The following is a 27,824-nucleotide window of genomic DNA, read 5'->3' as shown; positions in this document are numbered from 1 at the left end:
CCAAACAGGCCAATACCTTTGTAGTGGACGCGAAGGTTGCCCTGGGAGAGGCCGATGTAGTTGTACTTGTCCTTGGGGCTCCAGGAACGCGGCAGAGGCGTCTCGTGCTGGTTGACCGCGGGATACAGGCGCTGCAGGCGCCGGCTCAGTTCCTGCTCCCCTGGGGACGGCAGCCCGCATCCAGTGCCCCCGCCGGAGGAGTCTCCAACCTGCAGGTTCCCAGCTCCCAGGTCCGCCGTCGCCGCCGCCATCTTGGAGGGAGCTGCTATTGTGTCACTGGGGGCGGGGAAAAGCGGGACCAGATCCGCCTCTTTCAGCCAATGGCCAGCGAGCCAACCTGGGCCGCAGGGAAACCGAGTCCCAGTCTGGCACCTCTCCTTCGACACCACTATGCCTCGCCACATTTTGGACTCCATTTCCCACAATGCAGAGCTCTCCAGGGGCGGACCAGCTTGGGCTCGTAAGGATCTCTGGGAGATGTAGTACAAACCCGCTCAGCCATAAGCCTGCTCAGCTGAGACACTGGGACACCGAAAACTACAATTCCCGCTGGCAACGCGGCTCCGGCCTCTCAGTTCACCTCCCTCCCCCATGGCCTCTGTTTATCTCCCTGCCTCAGTTCTGGTCGCTAGGATCATATCCGCTATAGTGACTGACTCTGAGGAGACCCTATTCCCGGTTCGAGTCCACCTTTGCTACTTGGCCTTCCTCCCAGCCCGCGGGTGCGGGGCTCGGAGGCGTGGCACAATCCTGACCCCGTCCCCTCCGCTGGGCTGCTGGGACCTGGTCGCCATGGCTACGGGCTGTAAACTACGACAGCTTCCCTGGCCACTGGTGCTGGCTGCCCGGCTGCCCTAGGGTCATGGACTCCCCGAAGCCGCAGTGCCCCAGCTTCGCGACCACGTTGAGGTAGTCACTGGCCTAACTGAGGGCGGAGAGGAGGCCTTGAGTACTTCCAGAAAGAGAAATGGTACCTGATTCGGACCTCTGCACTTCCTGCCTCTGTCCTTTGGTTTGGGGCTCCAGCCCCACAGGATCAGTGGTGCAGAAACAGTTAGAATCTCAGATGACTTGTCAGCCCAGGAAGGTCGTTATATTCTAGTAAAAGGGCAGGCGCACTTTATCATTAGTAATAGCCAGCTTTTTCTTATTGAGCGTGTATTATGTGCCAAGTGCTCTATACACCATATTTAACCCTCACAACAACTCTATGAGGTAGTAATATCACTATTTTACAAATAAAGAAATAGAATCCTGAAGAGATCATGTGTCTTACACATGTTTATAAGTGATGGAGCTAGTATTTGAACCCAGCCATGTGAGACCCATACCTGAGATATTAGCCACAAGGATAAACAACCTCTTCACCCACTGGCTTATGACGAAGAAGCATCTCTAAGCAGTCCAAGAACATCCCATGGCCTCAAGGTAGCTCCTGCCTGTCTTCAGGGGTGCAGCATCTGGACACTGCAAATATGATAACAAGCTCCGTTAGCCAGGAAAGCCACAAAGTATACATATTAAAACAAAAATTTTGGCTAAATACCTTTCTAGCTCTGAGAGCTAAGAGAAGGCTCTTAATTTCTGGGCCTCTGTTTCCATATCTCAAACATGGGAATGACACAGCCCACCTTAAACTGTTGGGAAAATTTAGGCAGCATATATGAAGCTCTCATGACAGCTCTTGCACATAATAGGCATTCAGTAAGTGTTTAATGAATGTACTTTCTCGCTTCTACTCATTCCTAATGCAAAAAACCTGATCTCACCTAAACTCTAATCCCCCATGGTCAGCTGCCTTGACAGAGAAAGCCTAGAAAAGTCAAGAAATTAAATGCCGCCTTGACAGACAAAGCCGAGAAAAGTCACGAAATGAATCACAAAAACCAGACAGCAAGCTTGAGAAAGAGTGTTGTTACCCAACACACGAATGATTTAGGAAACTGCAATCATGTTTGAAAGGGATATGAAACGGACTCAGAAAGAGAATCCCCATGTATTTTAAGAAGGAAGCACAATGTAATTGCTGATGCTGAATTTGGTGACAGTACAAAACATCATTCCTGCCCATATTCTTCATTCACCAGTGTTTAGTGGTGTATAGTATATTGGGCCAAGCTCACTGCTTCCCTTAGAGGAATAGTGTGGGTGTCCTCCTCCAGCTCCCCTTAGAGCAGGGCCAGGATGATGAAGCATGGGCCAGACCTTAGCACTACACGAATGTCAGCAGGACCCTCTAAAAGGGACTTTGAGGGAATTCCCTGGTGGTCCAGTCGTTAGGACACTGCACTCTTACTGCCGAGGGCCTGGGTTCAATCCCTGCTCAGGGAACTAAGATCCCGCAAGCCACACAGTGTACCCAAAAAAATAAATAAAGGGACCTTTGAATTGTGCATTTTCCTGTGGCAGGTTTCCCCTCCCCATTGGCTTTCTCCTTTCAGCCTCACATCCCTGGCACAGTAGATTTGTGGATGGAACTCAGTAGCTTGACTTCACTCAATACCAGGATTTACCCCCTGTCAAACCCACTGCTTGCCAGTAGTTAAATAACTGAGTTTTCTCCACCTTTGAAGTAGAAATATAGATAATCTATTTCCCATTCCTCTCTGAGAATTGGTGTAAAATATTTAATATAATACTAAAGAAACATCCTAAGCTTTTTGGATAAGTGTATAGACTCTACCAGGTGTTTTAAAATTTATTTATTTTATTTATTTATTTTTGGCTGCTTTGGGTCTTCATTGCTGCACGCGGGCTTTCTCTAGTTGCGACGAACGGGGGCTACTCTTCATTGCGGTGCACAGGCTTCTCATTGCGGTGGCTTCTCTTGTTGTGGAGCGCGGGCTCTAGGCACACGGGCTTCAGTAGTTGCAGCATGCGGGCTCAGTAGTTGTGGCTCGTGGTCTTCGGTAGTTGCAGCATGCGGGCTCAGTAGTTGTGGCTTGCGGGCTCTAAAGCGCAGGCTCAGTAGTTGTGGCGCACAGGCTTAGTTGTTCCACGGCATGTGGGATCTTCCTGGACCAGGGCTCGAACCTGTGTCCCTGCTTTGGCAGGTGGATTCTTAACCACTGCACCACCAGTGAAGCCCCAGATGTTTTTAAAATTAATATTTGCGAATCTGTTTTTGACTACTGTCTCCCTTGGCATTCAAAACTAACATGTTACCGGCCGCTCTCGCCTTTGAGATGGCCCACACTCTGTCTGTGGAGTGTGTTTCTCTCCAAATAAATCCACCTCTTACATATCACTTTGTCTCTCACTGAGTTCTTTCTGAAAAAACAAAAAAAAACAAAAACAAAAAAAAAACTAACATGTTACCTACAGAGATTTTCCATCTGGCAATTTCTCAGGATTTGTAGAGTTCCCCATAGTTTTCTTGCTCACCTTGCCCCATGTGGTAGTTCCAGTAGGAGCAAGAACAGAGTTTAGAAAATTGACTGGTCTTGACAGGAAGGTATGATTTAACCCAGTGAGCAGGTGGTTGATCTGCTGCATCCTGTCTCAAACCCATAAACGTCTGAGCAAAAGCCTTTCCTTTTCCACACCGGCTGCGTATTCGACATGGTTTGCTCACACTTGTTCAGTTTAGAGACAATAGAGAACTGGAGTTTGGGGCGTCACTGCTCCATGAAGTAGGACTGAAGAACCCTGCAGGACAGGGTTTCCCAACTGGGATCACGTCACTGCTCTCAACTTCCCTGGAGTTTGGGTAATCCTTGTCTCAGTTTTATGAACAAGGACACTGAGCTTCAAGAGGTTAAACAGCATACCCAAGGCCACCAGCTAGCAAGGGGAATGAAGACACAAGTCTATCTGGTGGCATAAATCACTCCCACCTGCCGCCACCATGGATTACTGGGATCACTTCTTCCTTTTGTTCCACCTAAGTCTGACTGCCCACAGGCAGCCCTTCCTCTAGACCCCCAAATGCCTTCCTAGCTTGAGCAATGATGGCTCTCCACAAGAGGCCTAGGAGTTAAAAGTGGTTCCTTATGATCCACTTTTCCCACATCCTGCTGTCACAGTTAATATCTCTGCAGCTCCTTGCTGTTTACAGTTTATTTTTTTTAATGTTTTTTTAAATTAATTTTTAATTTTTTGGCTGTGTTGGGTCTTCGTTGCTGCTTGCTGGCTTTTTCTAGTTGTGGCAAGCGGGGGCTACTCTTCATTGCGGTGCGCGGGCTTCTCATTGCCGTGGCTTCTCTTGTTTCAAAGCACGGGCTCTAGGTGTGTGGGCTTCAGTAGTTGTGGCTCGCAGGCTCTAGAGCACAGGCTCAGTAGTTGTGGCTCACGGGCTTAGTAGCTCTGCGGCATGTGGGATCTTCCTGTACCAGGGCTTGAACCCGTGTCCCCTGCACTGGCAGGTGGATTCTTAACCACTGCGCCACCGAGGAAGTCCCTACAGGTTATTTTTGCATATCTCTTTTACTCTTACTTAAACTTCACGACATTGTGAGATAGAAAATGCAAGAACTGTCTCCACCTCCTTGTGAGGAAACTGGGCTGAAAGAAGTTAAATGACTTGCCCAAGGGGGTCCCTATTGGAAACACAGATGTCAGCCTCTGGGCCCTATCAGCCAGTAAGTAGAGGCTCAAGACTCCCACCCTGGCTCTTGGACACCAGACCCTGTACTTCTTGTCCTATAGCACCTGCTTTTGGTATCACACCCCCAGAATGTGGCTGTCACATGCACGGAACTGTCATCACAGCCACAGCTAAACACTGAAGGGAAGTATAGGCCTGCAGGGTTCTCTGGGTTCGTGGTGAGGGTGTCCTGCCACTGCAGGAGTTGTTGAGACTCTAGTGATGAGAAGGTTTCTGGGAATGTGGGAAAATGGTTTGGGCCCCGAGCCAGGAGCTTGCTGGCAGCACCTCTGGGAATCTGGAGGCAGCACTGGGAAGACCCAGAGCCTGGCTCTGAGGGGAAAGGAAGCCATGTCTTGTGGCTCTGGGAAGAGTGGAAGTGTACTTCCCACTCAAGACTCTGTCACCCACCACTTCCTTCTCCTTCTCTGTGCAGAGCACACTTGCGACCTTTAGGAGTGATCGTAGATGATTCTTTCCTCACAGAAGCCAAGAATACCCAGAAACGCAAGCTTTCTCAGAAACGGAAGACGCTGCTGGTTAGTGGCCGTGTCCTGTTGGAACCCTAAATTTTGATCCCCAGATCCTTTCTGCCTCCCTCTCTGCAACCCAAAAGCACCACCCACCCGAACCATGCCCCACCAAGCGGCTTCTCCCCAGTTAGGGGAGTGTGGCTCAGAGGCCAGGCCCAGCAGGCTCTGGGCTGGGGGAACGTGCACACTTGCTGCACCTCACCGGAACAGGCTTCCCAGACCTCCCCGAGCAGAGAGAGACTCAGCTCCTGCCCGCAGATAACCTTCCCCTGCAACGCAGCATTCTGGAGTGGACCTCATTTCTTCATCCAGCCTGCCATGAGCCAGGCATTCTTCTGGGTGCTGGGATGGTCCCACCAGATCTGTCAAGGTCCTTCAGAGCTATGACTATATCTTTTTGTCTTTACAGCCACAGTGCCTGATGTGGTACTTGAGTGGCTGGTATATGTGCACCATAATTGCTGTATGTATGTGAAGACAGTAGTAAAGGATGTTTCTCCATTGTGCTGTTGGCTCTGCACTGGAGGTAGAGACTCTTTACCAGCCTCATGACAGGTTCTCCCTCCATTCATGTTCTTTAAAGTTTTTATATAAAAATGAATGCTGGGGGCCTTTCTCACCTTCTGAGGTGGCCCACACTCTGTGGAGTGTGTTTCTCTCTAAATAAATCCACTTCTTACCTATCACTTTGTCTCTCACTGAATTCTTTCTGCAATGAGACGTCAAGAACCTGAGCTTCATTAAGTCCTGAAACCAGGTGTGTGATCTCAGTTGGAAGACTGTGGGTGTTGGCTGGGTCTGAGCCCCAGCCACAAGGGTTCGAGTCCCAATCAGGGTTTTGACCGGGTTTGAGTCCCGGCCACGTGGGTTCAAGTCTGTATTTGACGTGCACAGTTTCAGCTGGTGACCACGAAGGGACAGTGATAAGCTTATAGCTAGACCAACTCCTGTTCATCATCAACACCGTTGGTGACGTCTTCTGTGCCATCTCTTTGCGACTTCCGGGGAACTAACACATGGTTGGGAGACTACCTTGGAAGGGATAGCATCTAAAACTATATTTTTGTACTCTGATGCTGTTAAAAAAAAGTGGTTCATCATCAAGGAGATTCATAGAAAGGCTACGGAAACAATTACAATAGTTCCACATTAAGATGCTGGCTATGTGAGGATTCCAGCCCATACCGACTTAAAACAAGGAGCTGCCCTGCCCCTGGGGCCCCTAGATCAGGCATCCAGAGATTTTTACTCCCTGACAGACAGGGTTGATGCCCCTACTCAGCCTGGAAGCAGTTACAGAAGACAGACTATCGCCCTCTGCTTCCCATAAGAATATGGGAGTAAAATCTCTGAGAGGGGAATGAAACAGGAGGGAAGGGGGCAGGGCACACAACCTTTGAAAGAATGACATAGCCCGAGGACATGACATAAATTGATTAGAACCCAGTGGGTCCAAGATGGCGGACAAGTCGAATTCCACTAGACCTTGAGCCTCAGTATATGCTCACATCAGCAAGCTAAATGACATCCACAGGTGCCGTGACAGTTCCAAGACGGACCATAAGGATCAAAAAGTGGGTGATGGCCCAATTCCCGGAAATCCTCGGCCCTTCCTAAAATAGCTGGAATACTCCTCCCACTCATTAGCCTATGAAATTACCCACCCCTATGAAAATTAACAAGCCCATACCCTGGTGCCTTTCTCACCTTCTGAGATGGCCCACACTCTGTGGAGTGTGTTTCTCCCAAGGCCTTTCTAACCTTCTGAGATGGCCCACACTCTGTCTGTGTAGTGTGTTTCTCTCTAAATAAATCCACTTCTTACCTAAAATAAAAAAAAAAAAAAAAATGAATGCTGGGGAATTCCCTGGCAGTACAGTGGTTAGGACTGCACACTTCCACTACAGGGGGCACAGGTTCCATCCCTGGTCTGGGAGCTAAGATCCACATTCCTGCATGCCACGTGGCGTGGCAAACAAAAAAAAAAGGAAGCATATTCTTCCCTGAAATTAAAAAAAAATACTGTGTTATTAAGATTTGGGGGCTTTTGTTGATATGATCATAAGATTGTTATTACTATTTAACAAGCAAACAGCCATTGTCCAATTCTTACAGGTGAAAAAACACATCTGAGCAAATTTATAACTCCAGCTCACAGTGCAGAACTGTGGGCTGTGGTGGTTTTCTTTGTGCGAGTATGTCTTGTCTGGAGGATCTGGGGACACATGAGCTGTACACTTTGTGAGGCTGGGTACTTCAAACATGGGGACCCTGACATCAGGGAGGGAAAGGGGTATGTGGACTCTAAGCGGAGTCCAAGCACAGCCACAGTCCCGAAAGATCCGATTACTTGGGGCGCCTGCTCCCCGTCCCCCTCAGCTGCCACCTACTCAGTGGACCTGGAGCCAGGCTCTTTCACTCCCTTTCTTCTGCGCGGCGGCAGTAACACCGTTCTCAACCACCAGAGGACGCTGTTGTCTCCTGCCGCCCCCGACCCCCGGGGCCGCCCTTCCCGTTTTCACCTGCAGGGGGAAGCAGAGAGCACGGAGCTCCCGGGAACGCCGCCTCCCAACCACCCGCTTGTGGAGGCCCTACCAGCTGTTAACAACCAGGACAAGAAAGCAGCATATGCCCAGCAATCAAAGTAGGGTGACTTTTTTCTCTTTACAGAAACGGCAGACAGAGCACGAAGATGGGCCTTTTTTATTTTTTAAGTCTCCCAAAATAAGCTAAATTAAGTTTTATTTCTATGACTAAACTGGTTTTGTCTGCTCAGGAAATTTTCAAGGCTAGTCTCCCTTTGTTTTTGTTCTTGTTTTTTGGTTGGTTGTTTGTTTTTAACTGAAGTCTGGTTAATTTACAATGTTGTCTTAGTTTTAAGTGTACAGAAAAGTAATTCAGCTTTACATATATAATATATATATTCTTTTTCAGGTTCTTTTCCATTATAGGTTATTACAAGATATTGAATATAGTTCCCTGTGCTATACAGTAGGTCCCTGTTGTTTAGCAGTTTTATATATAGTAGTGTGTATATGTTAATCCCAAACTCCTAATTTATCTCCCCCACACCCACCCCTCTATCCCATTTGGTAACCATAAGTTTGTTTTCTGTGCCTGTGAGCCTATTTATGTTTTGTAAATAAGTTAATTTGTATCATTTTAAAATTTTATTTTATTTTATTTTTATAAATTTATTTATTTATTTTTGGCTGCGTTGGGTCTTCGTTGCTGTGCGGGTTTTCTCTAGTTGCGGTGAGTGGGGGCTACTCGTCCTTGTGGTGTGTGGGCTTCTCATCGCGGTGGCTTCTGTTGTTGCAGAGCACGGGCTCTAGGGTGCATGGGCTTCAGTAATTGTGGCATGCAGGCTCAGCAGTTGTGGCGCACGGGCTTAGTTGCTCCGCGGCATGTGGGATCTTCCCAGACCAAGGCTCGAACCCGTGTCCCCTGCTTTGGCAGGCGGATTCTTAACCACTGCGCCACCGGGGAAGCCCTGTATCATTTTTTTGGATTCCACATATAAGTGATATTATATATTTGTCTTTCTCTGACTTACTTCATTAATATGATAGTCTCTAGGTCCATCCGTGTTGCTGCAAACGGCATTATTGCATTCTCTTTTATGACTGAGAGTAGTATTCCATTGTATATATGTACCACATCTTCTTTAGCCATTCATCTGTTGATCAACACTCAGGTTGCTTCCATGTCTTAGCTATTGTAAATAGTGCTGCTATGAACATTGGGGTGCATGTAACTTTTCGAATTACAATTTTCTCTGGAAATATGCCCAGGAGCAGGATCATATGGTAAATCTATTTTTAGTTTTTTAAAAAAACCTCCATACTGTTCTCCATAGTGGCTGCACCAATTTACATTCCTACCAGCAGTGTAGGAGGGTTCCTTTTTCTCCACACCCTCTCCAGCATTTATTATTTGTAGACTTTTTAATCATGGCCATTCTGACTGGTGTGAGGTGATACCTCATTGTAGTTTTGATTTGCATTTCTCTAATAATTAACGATATTGAGCATCTTTTCATGTGCTTGTTGGCCTGGGCTCTTGAAAATGTGAAAAACTTATCATTAACTGACCAGGTTAGGTGCTTCTTTGACAACTTCCCAGGTGTCTTCCAGGGTTACTTTGTCCTTTTATAAAAATCACATCAATTTTAATAGTCTTTCAAAAAAACTTTTTCTGTCTTGATTTTTAAGTTTGGCTTCTCATGTTTCCAGTTTATCTATTTCTACTTTTATTTCCTATGTTTAAAATTTTTATTATGATATTTTTTTCCTTTTCAGGCAACCACAGGCTTGAGGCTTTCTTTCCTAATAGTGAAAGGATTTTATTTTTTTTTTTAGATCTTTATTGTAGTGTAATTGCTTTACAATGTTGTGTTAGTTTCTGCTGTATAACAAAGTGAATCAGCTATATGTATACAAATATCCCCATATCCCCTCCCTCTTGCACGTCCCTCCCACCCTCCCTATCCCACCCCTCTAGGTGGTCACAAAGCACTGAGCTGATTTCCCTGTGCCATGCAGCTGCTTCCCACTAGCTAGCTATTTTATATTTGGTAGTGTACATACGTTAATACTACTCTCTCACTTCGTCCCAGCTTACCCTTCCCCTCTCCCCGTGTCCTCAAGTCCATTCTCTATGTCTGCGTCTTTATTCCTGTCCTGCCCCTAGGCACATCAGAACGATTGATTGATTGATTGATTGGCTGCGTTGGGTCTTCATTGCTGCACGCAGGCTTTCTCCAGTTGTGGCGAGTGGGGGCTACTCCTCGTTGTGGTGCGCAGGCTTCTTATTGCGGTGGCTTCTCTTGTTGCGGAGCACAGGCTCTAGGTGTGTGGGCTTCAGTAGTTGTGTCTCACGGGCTCTAGAGCGCAGACTCAGTAGTTGTGGCACACGGGCTTAGTTGCTCCGCGGCATTGGGATCTTCCTGGACCAGGGCTCGAACCCGTGTCCCCTGCATTGGCAGGCGGATTCTTAACCACTGCGCCACTAAGGAAGCCCCAACCATTTATTTTTAGATAGTGAAAGGATTTAAGCAATTAAAAACTTGTGAGTGCTTTTCTGATCATATCCCAAACATTTTGAACATGTAATTTTAACATTTCTATAACATGTTATATTTTTACTTTAAGTAATAAATGGGTTGGGAAAAATATTAATTTATTTTTAAATTTCTGTAAATGGTTAAGTGTTTTAGAGGTATGTTTATATTATCAGTTCTTATTTCATTGTATTATATCAGGAAATGCAAGGTATACAGTTTCTCATTTAAAAATGTGTTAACACCTTATCTGTGGCCTACGATTAGTTTTTTGTATACATTAAAAGATTGTCCTTCTTTATTTCCATTTAAATTATGTATAAATCTACTCACCTGTCATTATCAACTGTATTACTGTTAGTATTTGTCTTTTACCTTTCTCTGCTTGATGTAGCTTATTTTGATAGGAGGGCTTTAAACTCTTTACAATTCTGTTTCATCATCTCTCTTTCCCCCCCTATGTTTTTATCTATTCAACAAATATTTGTTGATTCCCACTGTGTGCCAGGCACTGTGGATACAGTGGTAAACAAGACAGACAAAGTCTGTGTTTCTGAGAGAAGATGGGGGTGTGATGATGGGGAAGTGTGGGCGCTGGGATTGGGAAGAGTATCAAGGAGAACCCCTGAGATGCTAAGGTTGAATAGTCAAGCTGGAGCATTCTGGACCCAGGAAAAGCATGTGTGAACATATACACCCAATAAGTAGCGTTTTCGTTTTTATTATGCCTTGCATCCAGCTAAATTATTGTGCTCCCTTAAATATTTATTCCACAATATTTGCTGAGTGTTACTTAAGACTATGAAGAGTGTTAACACAACATTGTAAATCAACTATACTTCAATTAGAAAAAAAAAAAAGACTATGAAGAGTGTGAAGTATGATGCCATCAGTTCTGGAAGTACAGAGATAGGGTCAACCTAGACCCTTGCAAGAGGCTGGAGTCCTCCCTGGGACCTAGCAACAAGGCTTACTATGTACTTTCCAAAATATTTAGGGAAAGGATGAATGACTGCAAGATTGAGAAAAAATAGGTAGAACTAATAGAATGCAAAGAAGAGCCCAAGGAAACAGTGGCATTTTCCACATTAAGAGGGTCAGAAGCCAGTTACCATTAGCCTGGAAGGACTCCTAGAACCTGGATGTGTGGGACATGGGTGGTAGGCCTAGTCTCTCTCCATCTCAGAAGAACCTGGAAGCTGGGCTCAGGGCCTTCCACAGAGGAGGCTTTAATACTGAATTCAATAATTCAATGTTCTTTTAAACTTCAAAGTAACTTATGTGCATTGTAGAAAAATTTGAAAAATACACGATTACAGACACATAAGCACCCATGGGCCTATCATTGGAGAATAATTACTGATAACCTTTTGGATTATTTCCTCCATCTTTTCTGGTTTTTCATCTTACCTGGTTGTGCTTATTCTCTAATTTCAGGCTTTACTTAACCCTTAGAGATATAGTGCATGTTAAGCCTTTTTGTAAACATTTCATGCCTGTATAAGAATCTTCTGTTTTTAGACACTTAGCAGTTTTCTGACTTTTTCATAGTCACAAGTAAGGCTTTGAGGACTGCCCTTAGGCATGAAGCTGCTGCTTCATCTCTGTCCCCTCTGCACTGGCCAGCCCAGACCTCAGCCTCAGCCAGCCTGCCCTCCTTGGGCATTGGCCCCTGTTCATAGCCCTTCAAAACTCCTGCTGTTTCCCTGAGGTATTGGCACTACCCAGGCAGTCTTTGTGCACCCCCCCACCTCCCCTGACACATCACTCTCTTCCAGAGTGACCTCAGCTCCTCCCATGAAGTCACTCAAGCTTTACTGAAATCACTGACATCATCACTTCCTCCTCTAAGAGGACCAGCCTCCCCTGGCACCCTCCAGTCAGGGCCCCAACACTCCTGTGACCTGCATCAGCTTCAGTTACTACCTGCTTATCAGTTCATTTGTCGTCCCACTTCCATCATACCCCCAGCTTCCTTCATGTCCCAGAACCCAGCAGGGGCTGGCATGTGCTATGGACCCAGAAATGTTTGATGAACAAATGAATGACTGAATGGATGAACCCCAGAAGTAGGCTTCGCTGGGTAAGAGAGCCATTTTTTTCTCTCATGTTTTGAGTATTTCATAAAAAGTTGAAAAAACAAGCTCATAAACAGTACTACCCCGTACCCCTGCTCAAGGTTCAAAATGAGATCCCACTGCTTCAGGGCCCTACCACCTCTCCCCTCCCCCTCCCCCAGGGGGTAGAGCCTAGTCTCCTCCCGGGGTCCACAGGTCACCCTGCTGCATCTCTGCAGTCCTGCCTGAGAGTCCAGGCTTGAGGCTGGGCCTGCCCTCCCCTGTCTCTCTTTAGCTGGACTGTGCTGTGGGGGCAAGAGATGGTCCCAGTAAGTACTCATATCTGTTTTCATAGCATAGGTATTCAATACTCACTGACAAACCTACAGAAGAGAACTCACCTTTACTGAGCTCCTAGAAGGTGCCTGAGTCTGTGTAAACCACTCTCTATTCTTTCTCGTTGCATTCTCACATCAATACAGTGCAATGGGGAGCACAACCATTCCCATTTTACAGATGCAGAGACTGAGGCTCAGACTGTGGTCACATAACCAATAAGGGGGCCCTAGGGTTTAATCTAATCCCTCTCTAACTCTAAGGACCACAGTCTTAATTATGAACCATATTAAGAGATGTTGGGGGGGGAACCCAGGAGTGGAGGAGGAGCCTGGAGAGGAACATCAGGAAGGGAAGCAATATTGTCATGGTAACCCCACCTGTCCCTTCTTATAGTCCTGTCCGTTCTCCATCGGTGGCCACCTGTCCCCAAGGCCCACATACATCAGTGACCAGACCATTCTGCATAATCGAAAGCCCTGTTCAGATGACTACCGGAAACGAGTAGGGTAAACCAGGGTTAGCCTGATGGTGGACGGACTGGGCCCAGAAACAGTGCAGGGGTGTTGCTGCCCCAGACCCAGGGCACAAGGGCCTGGTGGGGTGTCCATCACATCTCAGTCCACCACTCCCTGCAGTAGCTGGCAGCAGCAGCCCCTGGGCACTACTACCAAGCCAAGGTACCTAGAGCAACTAGAGAACTACCTACGCAAGGAGCTCCTCCTGCTGGACCTGGGCACAGATTCTGCCCAGGAACTAAGGCTACAGGTCAGAGCCACAGAATAACTGGGGGGAGGGCAGGGGCAGGGCTGGGAAGAAACCTTACTCACCAGGACTAGGCACTTCAGACATTCAGGTGAGACCAGCCTTTCCCAGCTCTCTTGGGTTCCCCTTCCTGGTAAGAGAAACTTGTTCTCTAACAAAGCCAGTGAGCAGGCAAGTCTACCAGCATGGAACCAAAACTCTCCTGAGGGTTGGGTTTCTTTACCTGAGTCAGGTGGCCTGAATGCTGCCTCCAGTCGCTTCTGTGATCCCCAGCACCCACCTTGGTTCACTGGGTATCAGTGAATGGAGCCTAAATCCTGGCAGTTGGGCAAGCAGGGGTCATACAATGTCTACCAGCCCAGTAACAACAGCCCTAAGCTTGAGGAACTTAGCCAGATACAGAGAGAAATCTAGATGTAACCTAGATTCTGATGCATATTAGGGAAGGAATCACCCAATCCCTGCTCAGATGGAAATGATGACTGGGAATCCCTCACTTCTGACTTAGTCACTGACAGAAGCATTTGCTGAGCACTGTCTGTGTGCCAGGCTCTGAGTGGGGCCTTAGATATGGTCTCACAAGCTAAAGGAACCTCGCCAACAAAGAAGCAGAAGCTCAGAGAAGGCATCCGGCTATGTAGTAGTGGAGCTAGGATTCAAACTCAGGGCTGGTTCGGGAGCCTGTGCTCATTCCAGTACACAATGTTGCCTCCAAAAGCTTCCTGTGTGTCCGAGTGGGACAGGAAACCATACCTCTACTTGGAAGCTAGAGCCTTAGACCTTCTCCTGCCCCCACAGAGCTGTAAGATGGGGAGGGGTGCTGGTAAGAGGCCAGCTGAAGCACAGTGCATGGAGGAGGCTGGCTGCCTGGAGAGCCAGAGGGGGCTCAGGTAGAGAGGGGGAGGTCCTGACCCAGGTCGTCTGCCAGGTCTCAGAGACAGCACCAGGAGAGGTCACCAGAGAGCAGCTGAGAGGGACGGAGCTGCCCCTCAGCTCCCTGACTGTGAGAGACCCCAGTGGTGCCTGTGGCATTTATTTGAATGTGAGTTGCCTGGCAGCTTCATGCTAGAACACTTCTAATCCAAGCAAAGAAAAACTTAGGTCCCACTGAGGGTGGCAGCTATAGGCCAGGAGGTGACAGTTTCCCTTTTCTTGCCAGCCTTACAGAGAAATCTTTGAATTTTTCATAGAGGACTTCAAAACATACAAGCCATTGCTATCCTCCATCAAGAATGCATATGAGGTGATTCTGGGTAAGACTGCAGCCTCCCTGCCTGGCCCCAGCCTGGAAGAGGCAGAGAGGATCCTAGTCTGACCTTCTGGGTTCTGCAGCAGGGCTGGGGCAGCTACAAACTGGGCTTTGAGGTCACCAAGCCCCCCTTAGCCTTTTTGCTTACACTGTCATGTGATAGGGCACCCCAGGGCAACTGACTACCTCCCATTCTTGGGAAGCATGGTGGGGCAGTATCTGTGCGAAATAGAGCATCTTTTCTATTGACAGTGAAGCCCAGAAGGGAGGGTGTACTCCTGGGAAGTGAGGGGGCTTCCCTCACCAGGCTCAGGAGGTGCTGGGCATGGTGCAGCTGCAGGACTAAAGGCCGTATGGGTAAAGGGCATAGGTGGTCCTCATCGGGACTCTGCCCCTGGTTTAAAAGCAAGTGCAAGAAGGACTTAAGCAGGAGCTATGCTTTGAACAGGCATGTATAGACTCCTCGAGTTTGCAAGGGACATAGCCACTCACTGTGACCTCAGGATCAGTGTCTCCTGGTTGTTTGTCCTCCATGGCCCCAAAGGGACTCTCCCACCTGTCCCTGCTTAGCCGACCAGAGGGAGAAGATTCGGGCTCTGGAGCCCCTGAAGGCGAAGCTTGTCACTGTGAATGAGGACTGCAACAAGAGGATCCTGGCCATGAGGGCTAAGGAGAGAGATGAAATCTCCATGCTGAAGAAAGAGAAGATGAATTTGCTAAAACTCATTGATAAGAAGAATGAGGAGAAGATCTCATTGCAGAGTGAGGTGAAAGGGAGTAATGTGGTGACCAACTCCCTGAATTCCTCCCACTCCCACCCCAGGGGTGACCTTCAGGCCTTCAGCCCTGGGGTGACCCCCTAGCTCTCTCCACCCTTCTGCCTGGAACGATATACAGAGCCACCACCTCCCCCATACCCCTCTCTCCACATGCTGCCCTCCTTCTCAGCTCAGCACTGGCTTGGTATGGCCCCAAATGCCAGCAGAGTCCCGCTCCTTGGCTGCCAGATTTTCTCCACAGGAGGAAGCTTCGGCACTTTGCTGGATTCTCAGGAATGACCAGTCTCCTCCTCCTTCTACCTTTCTTGTTCTTTTCCCAACAGGTGACCAAACTGAGGAAGAACTTGGCTGAGGAGTATCTGCGCTACCTCAGCGAGCAAGATGCCTGTAAGATCCCTATTGCAGACCTGAATGAGCTACGGTACCAGCGGGAAGACATGTCACTAGCCCAGTCCCCAGGTAAGCCCAAGGTGGGTTTCTCTCCCCTGAAGAGGCGCTGGAGAGGAGTCTGGCTCTCACCACTCCTATTCATTCAACTCTCCTATTATCTGCTCATTCACGATGGGAGATGTTCCTGCTGCCACCTGGGTCTATGGATCTTCTGAGCTGGCCTGAGAATCATAGACTTGTTTACGAAGGAAACAATCACTGGCAGCTGAAGCAGCCTAGACTCCCTAAGGGCAGGACAGGCCTGGTACTCCACATCCTGGGCTTCTCTATTTAAGCTCAAAGCCCTATGCTGGTAGCACTGTGGAAAGACTCAGGGGTTCCCAAGCTGGGAGAGCAGGAAGACCTGGGACATGCCCCAAGGGACACTCAACCCTGCCCTGGGCTACAGGCACCAGAGGCAGGGTGACATGAGCTGGCGGGCCCCCTGGCAGGTGTCTGGAAGGAGGACCCTGTGAAGTTAACAGTGGCTCTGAAGATGGCCCGGCAAGACTGACCCGCAGGCAGATGGAACTCAACACCATGAAGGCCAACTTTGGAGACGTGGTGCCCAGAAGGGACTTTGAAATGCAGGAGAAGACCGTCAAGGATCTGCAGGAGCAGGTGCTGGTGGGCAGGCAGGGTAGCAAAGGGCCATGCAGGTGAGTAGCAAGGACCAATCACCCTGCCCACAGCTGGACAGCCTGAGAGACGACTATGAAGAGTTCTGCAAGGAGCACAAGATGCTGTTGCAGTTGCCCACGAGCTGAAGGAGCAGGACCAGTTCTACTCCGAGCTGCAGGAGATCCAGCGCACAGCCATACCGCGGCCACACTGGTCCAAGTGTGAAGGTAATGCTGGCCATGGGAGCCCTAGGGACTGCTCAAGTGCGTGGTCTGGACTCCAGCTCCCTCTCCCCGTCTGCAGATGTGGTGGCTGGAGGACGAGATCGCTGGCAAATGCTGGCCGAGGGCAAGAACAGCGACCAGCTGGTGGATGTGCTCCTGGAGATTGGCGAGGGGCTGCTCCAGGAGAAAGACTTCTTCCCTGGTCTGGTAGGGGAGTCCCTGGGCTCAGGAGGCTTAGGGCCAGAGTCAGAATGGCCAGAAGTCTTCTTGCTGCTGAGAAGACTTGAGGTTCTGGGGGAACTATCTGGGGCTCTGCCCTGCTTGCTGGTGGGGCTACAGAGGGGCCCAGAGATAAGCTGACATGGTTCCATACAGGGTTATGGGGAATCCATCCCCCCTTTCCTTCGGTTTGATGGTGTCATGCAGAACAAGAAGCCAACCAAGAAGGATGTGGTAAACCTCCTCAAGGATGCCTGGAAGGAACGTATCACTGAGGAGCAGGTCAGATCTCTCTAGCCATTTTGGCCTGGTGTGGCTGCCTGAGTCCTCTGGTGCATGGGGGGGTGGGGGTGTCCCTCAAGGTGCTAGGGAACAGGGAGGAGGGCCAACAGACGTGGGGCAGGCTGACCAAGCAGTCTTCCCCCTACCCTGCAGAAGTTCCCAGATTTCTTCTTCAATTTCCTGGAGCGTCGCTTTGGGCCTGGTGATGCCATGGCCTGGGCTTACACCATTTTTTAATATACCAAGCTCTTCCACTCCAATGAGGTCATGAGTCAGTTCTATGCAGTCTTGATGGGAAAGGTAAGCTTGGGCCTGGCCCTCCACCCTTTGTCTCCGGCATAGGCCAGCTCTATCCCCACCCCTCTAGGAAACAGCAAGATGGTCAACGCTTCCCCCCTAGAGGAAAGAGAGTGTGTACATCAAGCAGAAGGAGACAATAGCACAGCTGCTGAAGGAGAGGACCAGTGCTGACAGCCAGAACGAGGGGCTACTAACCATGGAGCAGTTAAGGTGCGAGACCAGTTGGCCACCCCGAACTTCAGCCCAGCATGACCTCTGGCCAAGCTCCTAGCTGTGCAGGGGGAAGGGGAGCCTGGTGGGAAAAGGCCAGACTCAGTGCATTCTGCCCTTTTGAGCACCAGTGGGGCTGGCAGAGGGGTGCGGGGAGATGGGTAGGCAGGCATCAGCCAGGCCTGTCAGCCCTCGTGTCTCCCTACAGCACTGCCCTCAAGAGTACCTTCCCCTTCAAGAAGGACGAGAGAATTCAGGAGCTGATGGAGGCAGGGGGCTGGCATCCCAGCAGCAGCAATGCAGACTTGCTCAACTACTGCGTATTATTTATGGAGGTGGGTTGGGGCCCAGGAACTTGCCCAGTCCTGCCCTAGCCTCTGCTGGACCCTAGCCCGTGTACTCTCACCCTGCCTTGTGGCCCCTTCCCAGGACAAGGAGGGCCAGAGCGTGCCCTTTGTACAAAAGCTGTGGGAACAGTACATGGATGAAAAGGATGAATACTTACAGGAGTTAAAGCAGGAGCTGGACCTGGAACTGTCAGTGACCCTGGGGACCTCAGGCTCACTTAGTCATAGGCAAGTCCTACAGGCTGGGCCACAGAGTATCACCTCAAGCCCCAGGTCTCCCTATGCACCGAGCTTGCTGCTGGGCACTACATACTGCTCAAGCCTGGGAGAGGGCATCTTGGGGTCTGAGGTACAGAGAGGACAGTCAAGGTCTATCTCTCTCTTTCTTTGTGGGGGCAGCCACGATGAGGTGACCCTACCCAAGGTACGTGAGGCCTTGATGAACATTGATCCCAGCCTGGACAAGCAGACCCTAAACAGCTATTTGAGCCAGGCCTTCCAGCTCCCCATGACAGAACTGCCAGAAGAGGGCGAGGAAAAGGAAGAAGGCATTGTGATAAGGCTCCAGGCTGCACTGGAACAGCTTCAGATGAGTGATGTTAGGCGTATGGGGCCCTGAGAGCAGGAACCTGCAAGCTGAGGCCACTGTGGGCAGCCTGAGTGCTCCCATCCTGCTAACCTCTGACTGTTGTTATAAAATTGTCTGAACCCATGCTATTCTCTAGGTTATGCTGGGGAGTCAAGGGAAGGGTGGTTGGTCGCTGCTTGGCTGGTCCCAGAACATGCACCAAAGCACAGCATATTCTGTTTGTGACATTTTATTGATGCTGGGGGGCAGGGAGGAAACCTAGAAGTGTATGTGGGGCCAAGGGGCCCCAGGTAGGGAAAGGGCAGGTGTTGAGGCCTGGCCACTACTGGGCAGGGAAGACAGTGTTGCCACTGAATGCACAAGGGATGAGCTGCTGTCGGTACTCCAGGGGCAGGTGCCGCTCCACGAGCACATGCAGGGAGACTTGGTCACTGACCAGGCCCTGCCTGCAGCAGAGGAAGATAGAGAATGAGAGAATCAATGCCAGCACTCCCACACCCAGCACCTCCCTGCTTCCATCCACTTACCTTCGCATCAGCAGCTCCAGGTCCTCTGGCCTCACAGTCTTGCGACCAGCATGAGTAGCAAATACCTCCAGGTCGTCACAAAGATGCTGGAAATACTTGTCCAGGCTGCCAAGAAAGTAGGGGTAAAACAGACTGTTCATGATCTGAGGGGCTCCTCTCCCCACCCCAAGTGTCAAGGACTCACCACTTCTCCACCATCTCCACAGCCTTCTTCTCCATAGGCATCTTAGCATAGAAGCTAAAGAGTTTCGCATAGTGGTTCAGTCCAGTCTTGTAGGGATCTTGACGGGGTCTGGAGCCAGGGATTCGGGGCTTGGGAGGAAGCCTGGCCGACAGAGGCTCCGGAGGCTCTGAAGGTAACCTAGGGGCAAGGAGTGAACAGAGTTAGCTGAACTGCTGCTACCTAAAGAGGCCGCTAATCAAACATAAGTCTTGCTGGCTCCTGCCAAGACTGGGGCCCTTGTGCTCCTTGGCCAGGCTGGACCAACAGCTCCAACCATTTCTGGGGGGCAGTGGGGACAGGGGGCTATGTAGAAGCCTGGTCTTTCCCTGGGGCCCCAACCCTCCACAATCTGGACACAATGTCCCAGTCTAGCCTCATCATACAAACCAGTACTTGCTCAGGCCCATGATCCTCAGGCTTTGGCATGGACATTCCCCCTACTCAGCCCACTGCTGCCTGTCCCATTCTGCTAATCCTCCTCCAGGAAGCCTTCTCTGACTGCATACTAACCTAGGCACTTCCCCCCTGCCCAGGCTCCTCTAAGCCCCTGCAAGCAGGCACCAGACAGATGTGCTGAGTGGGCCCCATCCAGCCCACCTTAGGGTGCTGTCCTGGGTAATCATCTATATACCTAAAGGAAGAGTGATAAGAGTGATAACTCTGTGGTACCCAATGCCAACCTCAGTACCTGCCCCCTTCCAAGAGGCCCATGTGGAACAGGGTCGTGGGATCTTACACTGCAGTGCTAGGCGGTGGAGCTGGCTCAAGAAACTGAAGTCGCCTGGCCCGAAGGAACTCTGGGGTGCTGGAGGCCAACTCTGGGCTTGCTGCAGAGGAAGGGCAGGGTTACAGAGGGCACAGGCCAGACAATCTCACTCAACCCTGAAGGCCCACAGCCTCCTTATCCTGTTCCTCGAGGGCTCCATCTAGCTCCAGCCAAGCAAGGGGCCTTTCAGAGTTTCCCTGGCCCAAGACCACCTGTGCCCAGAAACACAAGCCAGGTAAGCCCCTCCTCCAAGGCCAGGGACACAGGTGTCCCTTACCCACCCACCCCCTGATCCCTGCACTGGGCCCCTTACCTGTTCTACCAGAGGTGTCTTCATCCCCTGAAGATCCTTCTGGCTCCTTGGCCTCGACAGCCCCCCAGGATCCCTCTGCTTCGGTCACTTCTATGTGTCCTTCAAGCTCTTCTGCTCTGGCGGATCCTTGTGCTTCTGCTGCCTTCTCCACTTCCCTCAAGCTTTCTTCCATTCTTTCCTCTGCCTCCTTACCTACTCCATTCTGTAAGGGCTCTACTCCATCTTCTCCAGAGATATTACTGCTGATGTTCGGAAAGCCCATAGCAAGGGCATCAACCTCCTCCACCTTTCCTGCCAGAAGCTGGGCTGCTTTCCCAGCACCTGAATCAAGGGGAGAGAATATAGGCTAGAAAAGCAGTAGGCCAGGGCTGTAGCTCTGAGAAAGGTAAAGATGGAGTAGTAAAACCCAGCCTAGCCCATCAAGGAGGGAAGAGGGCCAGAGGCAGCCCCAGGGTACTGGTTTGGAATCTCCTGGCCCAACACTGACTCTGCTCTTGGATGGAAGGATCAACAGCCCTCCAAAGGGACTCGGGGGTGACGGGGTACACATATGGGCCTGAGGAGGAAAAAACACCAATGCCAATTCTTGCTTAAGCTAGGCTTGGCTCCAGGTTGCATGCCCCACATACTCACCGTTGTTCTGCAGCCCAAGCCCACTGCTCCATGTCCTGCGACTGGCAGCCCTCTCCACATCTTTAGCCCCAGAGTGAGAGCGGCAAGGCAGGGAGTGGTGCACACTGGGGGAAGGGCCAACCAAGGGCTGGGAGAAGGGCTGGGTGTCCTCCAACACTGTGTCTGTTGGCAGAGTAGCAACAGGGGTTCTGAGGCTGTCATCTGGAGATCAAGGTCCAGTTGGCACTCAGTGTTTTGCACGCCCACCTGCTGTTCTGCTAGCCAGTCACCAGGGCCTGGGTAGTGGACCCACAAGCCTGCCCAAGTGGCCCTCAGAGAGAGAAGACTGAGCCTATTCTAAGCCTAATCTCCCTTCCACAGCTCTCCTTGCTTACCTTCCTGCTCCTTAGCCTGGCATTCCCAGGCTCCATAGGTTGCCCCACCCAATCTGCTCACCCATGCCTCCATTCTCCACTTCTCATTCAGGTCCCTCTGCCTGCAACCCTTCTCTTATCCTGGTGAACTTGACTTGTCTTTTGGAATCAGGCTCCCAGGTCAGCTCTGACTGACCAGCTGATCCTGAAACCTAGCCCCTTTTAACCTCCCAATAAGCTCCAGCCACCATATCACACCCCTTTCCTACCCTCAGTCCTGTAGCTCTTCAAGGATATGGGGTCCTGGAAGATACTGAGGGACTAAGACTGGGCCCCCGGAAGACAAGAGGCAATTTGCAGAAAGAAAGCAGAAAGTCCTTATAAACCTACTGGCCAGGTTGCTCACTGTTCTTGACTCAAAGGAGAGAGGAGCAACCCTGGACTCAGCAGCACCTCCCATCAATCGTGGGGGGAAACTTTCCCCACAGGCCAGAAGACAGAAATCTCAACCTTACCTGGAGGAGCCAAGGCCAGGGAAGTATCTCGCAGATCCTGCAAAAGTGTACCCACATCTACAGCTCGGCGGGTAGGAGGTCTGCGGGCCAAACCAGGCCTCTTCACTGATTGTGTTTGCAGAGGTGTGGCGAAGGTCAAGTTGAGGGAGCTGATGGGAGGGACAAGGCACAAAGGAAAGTCAGGTACCTGAGGTCCAACCACCCTCCCCCACCCCAGGAGTCCCCCAGCTGCCCCGGTGCTCTCATCTCTTAGAACCCAGCCACCATGCTGTGAGCATGGAGCAGTTATGGCCAGACTGCATTCTATTCAGCACCCCCTTCCCCAAGCCTCTCCTCCACCAACTCCCGGAACAGTCAACAGCACCTGGTGAGGGAAGAGGCATCAGCATTCCCATGAGGCTCTGCAAGAGGATGTAAAAAGAAACCATAATAAGTTACCCAGGCCTCTCTCAGGCCTCCTCAGTCTCTCCAGAGGACAGAGAGGGTGGCCACAGGTGTTGTCCAGGACCTCACCTTGGGAGGGAGGCAGTCCCAAGTCCACTCCTTGCTGAAACACTGACAACCTCAGTCTCTGCTTCCTTCTGCCAAGAGCCAGCAGACCTGGAGCCAGGGTTGTGGGGGGCTCAAGTTCAGGAAGCTGCAGCTCCAGGCTACAAGGATGGAGCTTTTCTCAGACAAGCCAGGGCACCCAACTCCGGCTCTTAGAGCCCCAAGAGGCTCCCTGACTAGTAATGCCCAGCAGCCTAGCCCAAGGAGGGAATTTACTGCACCTGCCCCGACCGCTTTCCCGGCTGGAAGCCTGGACCACCTGCGGTGCCAGCACTGGCTTCACCACTGACTCTGGCATTAGGATGGAAGATTCCGGGGCTGTAGAAATAGCAAGGAGAGAGTGGAGTTGGCAGGGAAGGCTGCCCTAAATGAGAGATATCACAGGGCTGGTGCCTGATTCTCACTGCAGGCCAGTGCTCACTCACCAGTTAGTAAGATGTTCTTCAGCAGAGTCCGGGGTGTCTGTTCCTCCAAGTGTCCACTGGCTTGAACATGGGCCAATCTGTCAACAGACTTTGGGTAAAAGCATCAAGCAATCAATTTGTTCCTTTGCCTTGACAGTCCCTCAAGGTGGGCTCCAGAGCAGAGCTATAACTCAAGAGCCCCCGAAGGCAACCAGAGCCCTGTAGTGATCAGCGGGTAGAGCACTTACCCTGGCTCTATTAGAACAACGCCTGGCAGTCGTCTTTGTTTGGCTCCTCATCCTCCTAGAGGAAGGTGTTTGAAGCAGGGCTCTCTGGACACTGTGTAAAGAGCAGCAACTGTGAGAATTATGTAGGGAGGGTGAACTAGCGACGGGTCTTCGTCAGGGATCTTGGCTGAAGTCCTTTACCCTCAGGGACAGGGACCAGAAACCACTTGCCCTCCCACAGCCCTATTCCCAGTTCTATGTCAACAGGGTTGTGGATGAAAGGGAGCCGAGGGGTATGGGAAGAGAGAAGGAATATGATGACCCAGCCAGAGAGAAGGGCTGAGGAAGGCTTCACTGAGGTGACTACGGCAGAAGTAGGGGTTAACCACACAGATAAGAGGAACAACTGGAAATGTATCCATTCTAGACACTAAAACAATCCAGGGATATTTCAATATTTTTAAACCTTTTAAGTACTAGTCAGGGTCTGACAGCAACCTCCACATGGGTCACTCCAGCCCTACTCTCTCCAATCCAATCCCCTCTCAGATTCCAGAACCACATAAATGTTCCTCTGGCACAACTCCCACCTCATCACTCACAGGTCTAAAACCTATAATGAATGGCTTCCCATTGTCTATAAAGGAACTGCACTGCCCCAGGAAGTCAGCAGATGCCATCTTCCACCCTCTCTGCACCATAAGTTCACCACAGCCCTCACCCACTGACACTCCCACCACGTCAGGCCAAATTCGCTGCTCTCTAGCAAAGCATCTTTCCAGTTCCTGCCTCCTGACTGCTACCCAGGCTACGCTCTGCAACTCCTTTCCCATCTTTCAGCTGGGAACCGCTTGGGAGACTGTTCAGGGCAGATGCCTGGACATACTCTGGAGAAAACTGGCCTAGAGAACATAGCAGAGGTCCAGATTCTGAGCACCTATCCTTCGCTTCCAGAAGCGGACCCCCAAGGACGCCTGTATAATTGAGCTCTGAGGTCCCGAACGGCCTGGAGTCTCAGGGGTGGGCGCACAAACAACTGACCCGATCCCAGCGAGGAGAAAGGAGCCTGTTCTCAGAGCCCTGGACTCTGCTCCTCTCCGAGACTCAGTTTCCGTCTCCAAACAGGGTCAGCTCTGGACCCCATCGCCCACTCCCTCAGGTTGTTCTTGTGTTGGGGCAGCGCCCTCACATACTCAGTCCGAGCACTCCGGGGTCGCCGCGGGGTGCGAGGATCCGCTGTATCCAGCACGCGCCGTAGCAGCGTGCGCGTCGTAGGCTCGCTGTCCCGGCTATAGCTGTCCGCCATCGCCTCAGCAGCCAGCCCTCCCAGCCGCTTCAGCAGCTGTCCTTCAGTAGCCGCTTCAGATCACCGCCTTCCCGCCGCCACATTTAAGCCAACTCTCGCGATGCTGCTGAATTTAGGTCAACTCTCGCGAGGCTGCCGCACAGCCCCACGGGAATTGCAGTTCTAGTCCTGCCGCCGGCTTCGCCCGGTGTGTACAGTGGTGGTAGCAAACGGGTTTTGCGGGCATCCTTACCTTGAGCCTGGGCAAGTATGTGCAGCCAGTCGAAGTCTCGGTTTCCTCACCTAAGGTAAGGTGAGGGTGATAACCACCTAATAAGGGTGTGTGTGTGTGTGTGTAATGAGTCAATTAGATAATGTTTAACTCAGGATCTGACAAGTAATAAGCCAGGTCATGAATAAATAGCAGGGACTATTTGTGAGAATGTCTCTTATTCTCATCTCCCTCTCCGAAGATGAGGAGAGACACATTTGGGCCAGGAAAAAAATAACTGTATTCTATATGTGACCTGATCAGATTTGCATTTGCAAAGACCAATGTGTCTATAGGACCTGTATCTATCATAAGAGATCAGTTTGCGGGCTTAGAGGCTAGTGGGCTGTTTGTGATCCAGCAGAGATGTTAAAATCTCCAAACATCAGCAATTCTGAGATAAATTTCGGCTCTCAAAAGTTCTGTTAATGCTGGAGACTCCATTACCATATTTTCACCAATTGACAGCCCCCTGCCCCCTTTCTTACATTTTAATGGGAACTGAAATAGAACTTGAGCTCTGAGTTTCCTGTGGAGTTCTCCTTCATGCTCCTAAATTATGTGTAAAGTTTCAGATACTGGCAGTGGCGTGGGCATATTTGTGCTTATGTTAAAAAATAGAGCAAAGAAAAAATAAGATTCTTGCTTCTCAAAATTAGAGAACTGCAGAGGAAAATCATATCAATATTCCTCGTCATTTAGATCTGACCTTTGTGTTATCTGGCTTAAATTGCTAGCCCTTTGCAGGCACATTTCCGCGATCACTATCAACCACCTAAGTGCAATATTTATTTATTATTTGTAAAGCTTTGGACTGGATAATATGGAAAAAACATTAAAAACTTTTCAAAACAATTTGAGAATGAGCTTACTTTTCACAGCATTATTTGTGTTTGCATAGATTGTCTTTACTGTGTTTACACGATTGATTAAACTTTATATTTACTATTTGTCAAAAAAACAAAACAAAACACAGGGACTGCCCTGCTGGTGTAGCGGTTAAGAATCCACCTGCCAATTCAGAGGACATTCGAGCCCTGGTCCGGGAAGATCCCACATGCTGCGGAGAAACTAAACCCGTGCACCACAACTACTGAGCCTGCGCTCTAGAGCCCGCAAGCCACATCTACGGAACCTCAGTGCCACAACTACTGAAGCCGGTGAGCCTAGAGCCCGCGAGCAACAACTACTGAAGTCTGTGCGCCTAGGCCCCGTGCTCCACAACAAAGAGAAGCCACTGCAGTGAGAAGCCTGTGCACTGCAACGAAAAATAGCTCCCTCTTGCCTCAACTAGAGAAAGCCCGTGTGCAGCAACGAAGACCCAATGCAGACAAAATAATAATAATATTTTATAAATATTGTTTTTGTTTTTGCTTTGCGATACGCGGACCTCTCACTGTTGTGGCCTCTCCTGTTGTGGAGCACAGGATCTGGACGCGCAGGCTCAGCAGCCATGGCTCACGGGCCCAGCCGCTCCGCAGCATGTGGGATCCTCCCGGACCAGGGCACGAACCTATGTCCCCTGCATCGGCAGGCGGACTCTCAACCACTGTGCCACCAGGGAAGCCCCATAAATATTGTTTTAAATAATAAAATACTGGGGGAATTCCCTGGTGGTTCAGTGGTTAGGACTCTGCGCTCTCACTGCCGAGGGCCTGGATTCAATCCTTGGTCCAAGAACTAAAATCCCACAAGCCGCGTGGTGTGGCCAAAAAACACAAGAAAGCAAAACCAAAACCGAACAATCAAAAAAACTGGGGGCTTCCCTGGTGGCGCAGTGGTTGAGAGTCTGCCTGCTCATGCAGGGTACACGGGTTCGAGCCCTGGTCTGGGAAGATCCCACATGCTGTGGCGCAACTAGGCCTGTGAGCCACAACTACTGAGCCTGTGCATCTGGAGCCTGTGCTCTGCAACAAGAGAGGCCATGATAGTGAGAGGCCCGCGCACCACGATGAAGAGTGGCCCCCGCTTGCCGCAACTAGAGAAAGCCCTCGCATAGAAACGAAGACCCAACACAGCCAAAAATAAATAAATTAATTAATTAAAAAAAAATCCGCACAAATAACCAAGGATTACATTGGTTGTAAACAGAAATGCAATGGTAATGTTTGGGTGTTGGGACCAGAAAAATAGTTCTTTTTTTCCCCATTGTCGTTTATGTTTCTAGAACATTTTAAGTATGGGTCTGTTTTACAATAAAGAATAACAAACTTGGACTTCCCTGGTGCCGCAGTGGTTAGGAATCCGCCTGCCAATGCAGGGGACACGGGTTCGAGCCCTGGTCTGGGAAGATCCCACATGCCGCGGAGCAACTAAGCCTGTGCACCACAACTACTGAGCCTGTGCTCTAGAGCCCGCACGCCACAACTATTGAAGCCCGCGCACCTAGAGCCCGCGCTCTGCAACAAGTGAAGCCACTGCAATGAGAAGCCCAAGGACTGCAACAAAGAGTAGCCCCTGCTTGCCGCATCTAGAGAAAAGCCCGTGTGCGGCAACAACGACCCAATGCAGCCAAAAATAAAAAGGAATAACTAAAAAAGTGACAGTTAACTTGGAGTGCTTTTGCAAACTTTTAAAAGGCCCGATCTATTTTGTTTTTATATCAAATAATTAGAAATAATATATAAACTAGGCTTCGAATTCATACCCGTGGTCTGTAATCAGAAGAGAAAAAAGTGAGGAAGGAGAGTCAGGAGAAAGGGTGAAGAACGGCAAGAAGTGGGAGAAACGGGGAACTCGGCAAAGGAGGGCTAGCTTACAGGTAATTCTCCATGACGAGTGCCTGGCCTCCTCTCTGGTTTTCCACAGCTTCTCTTGCCCTTTAGAACACTTTCCCCAAGGAAGTCGAGGGAGTGGGGAGGTGACTTGTTACAATACAAATCCTGTCCAACCTCTCGTTTAACACCCCTCCAACAGTTCCCAGTCACCGGCAGAATAAAATCACAAATCTTTTAACTTGGCCCAGTTTGTTATCTTTCGGAGCTTCTGCTATTCTGGCTACCCTTGAGGATCCTTAAGGGCAGAGCCTAGCTCCTTCCTGCCTCAGGTTCTTACAGGCTGGTTCCCGGGCAAAAACCAGCGACTCCTCCCTAACCAAGCTTTTCGTGGATTTTTTCTTCCTGGGCCTCCGCCTCCCACTTCTCCCTCTCCCTTGTTGATTTTTTTTTTTTT

General features: G+C 50.1%; 3 protein-coding genes across 3 annotated transcripts in view; 1 reads left to right on the top strand and 2 right to left on the bottom strand.

The window, feature by feature from the left end:
• Nucleotides 1-320, bottom strand: part of RANBP10 (RAN binding protein 10) — a 64,230-nt gene extending 63,910 nt beyond the window's left edge. The window contains exon 1 of the mRNA XM_082862297.1: nt 17-320. Coding sequence (XP_082718423.1) covers nt 17-251 — 235 coding nt within the window. The 5' untranslated portion in view covers nt 252-320. The remainder of the gene's footprint in view (nt 1-16) is intronic.
• On the top strand, nt 321-18,638 carry TSNAXIP1 (translin associated factor X interacting protein 1; the record flags this gene model as incomplete). Its single annotated transcript, XM_082862298.1, is given in 20 exon segments — nt 321-460; nt 5,022-5,124; nt 12,970-13,082; nt 13,212-13,341; nt 14,498-14,591; nt 15,158-15,354; nt 15,690-15,825; nt 16,248-16,304; nt 16,307-16,416; nt 16,488-16,550; nt 16,553-16,643; nt 16,720-16,847; nt 17,016-17,141; nt 17,295-17,375; nt 17,379-17,441; nt 17,542-17,651; nt 17,860-17,986; nt 18,081-18,187; nt 18,398-18,614; nt 18,618-18,638. Coding segments are annotated over 20 exon segments (2,214 nt in total).
• A 271-nt stretch (nt 18,639-18,909) lies between these two features.
• On the bottom strand, nt 18,910-24,403 carry CENPT (centromere protein T; the record flags this gene model as incomplete). Its single annotated transcript, XM_082862107.1, has 13 exons — nt 18,910-19,033; nt 19,115-19,219; nt 19,299-19,475; nt 20,074-20,164; nt 20,417-20,737; nt 21,050-21,211; nt 21,918-22,066; nt 22,282-22,318; nt 22,431-22,567; nt 22,688-22,784; nt 22,892-22,979; nt 23,119-23,209; nt 24,291-24,403. The coding sequence occupies 13 exons, from the start codon at nt 24,401-24,403 to the stop codon at nt 18,910-18,912; spliced, it is 1,692 nt and encodes a 563-aa protein (XP_082718233.1).
• Nucleotides 24,404-27,824: the final 3,421 nt, after the last annotated feature.

This window comes from Leucopleurus acutus (assembly GCF_964270905.1).
Source record: "Leucopleurus acutus genome assembly, chromosome: 20".
Classification (NCBI taxonomy): Eukaryota; Metazoa; Chordata; class Mammalia; order Artiodactyla; family Delphinidae; genus Leucopleurus; species Leucopleurus acutus.
The sequence above is the reverse complement of the archived record's forward strand: the minus strand, read 5'-3'. Positions and strand labels throughout refer to the sequence as shown.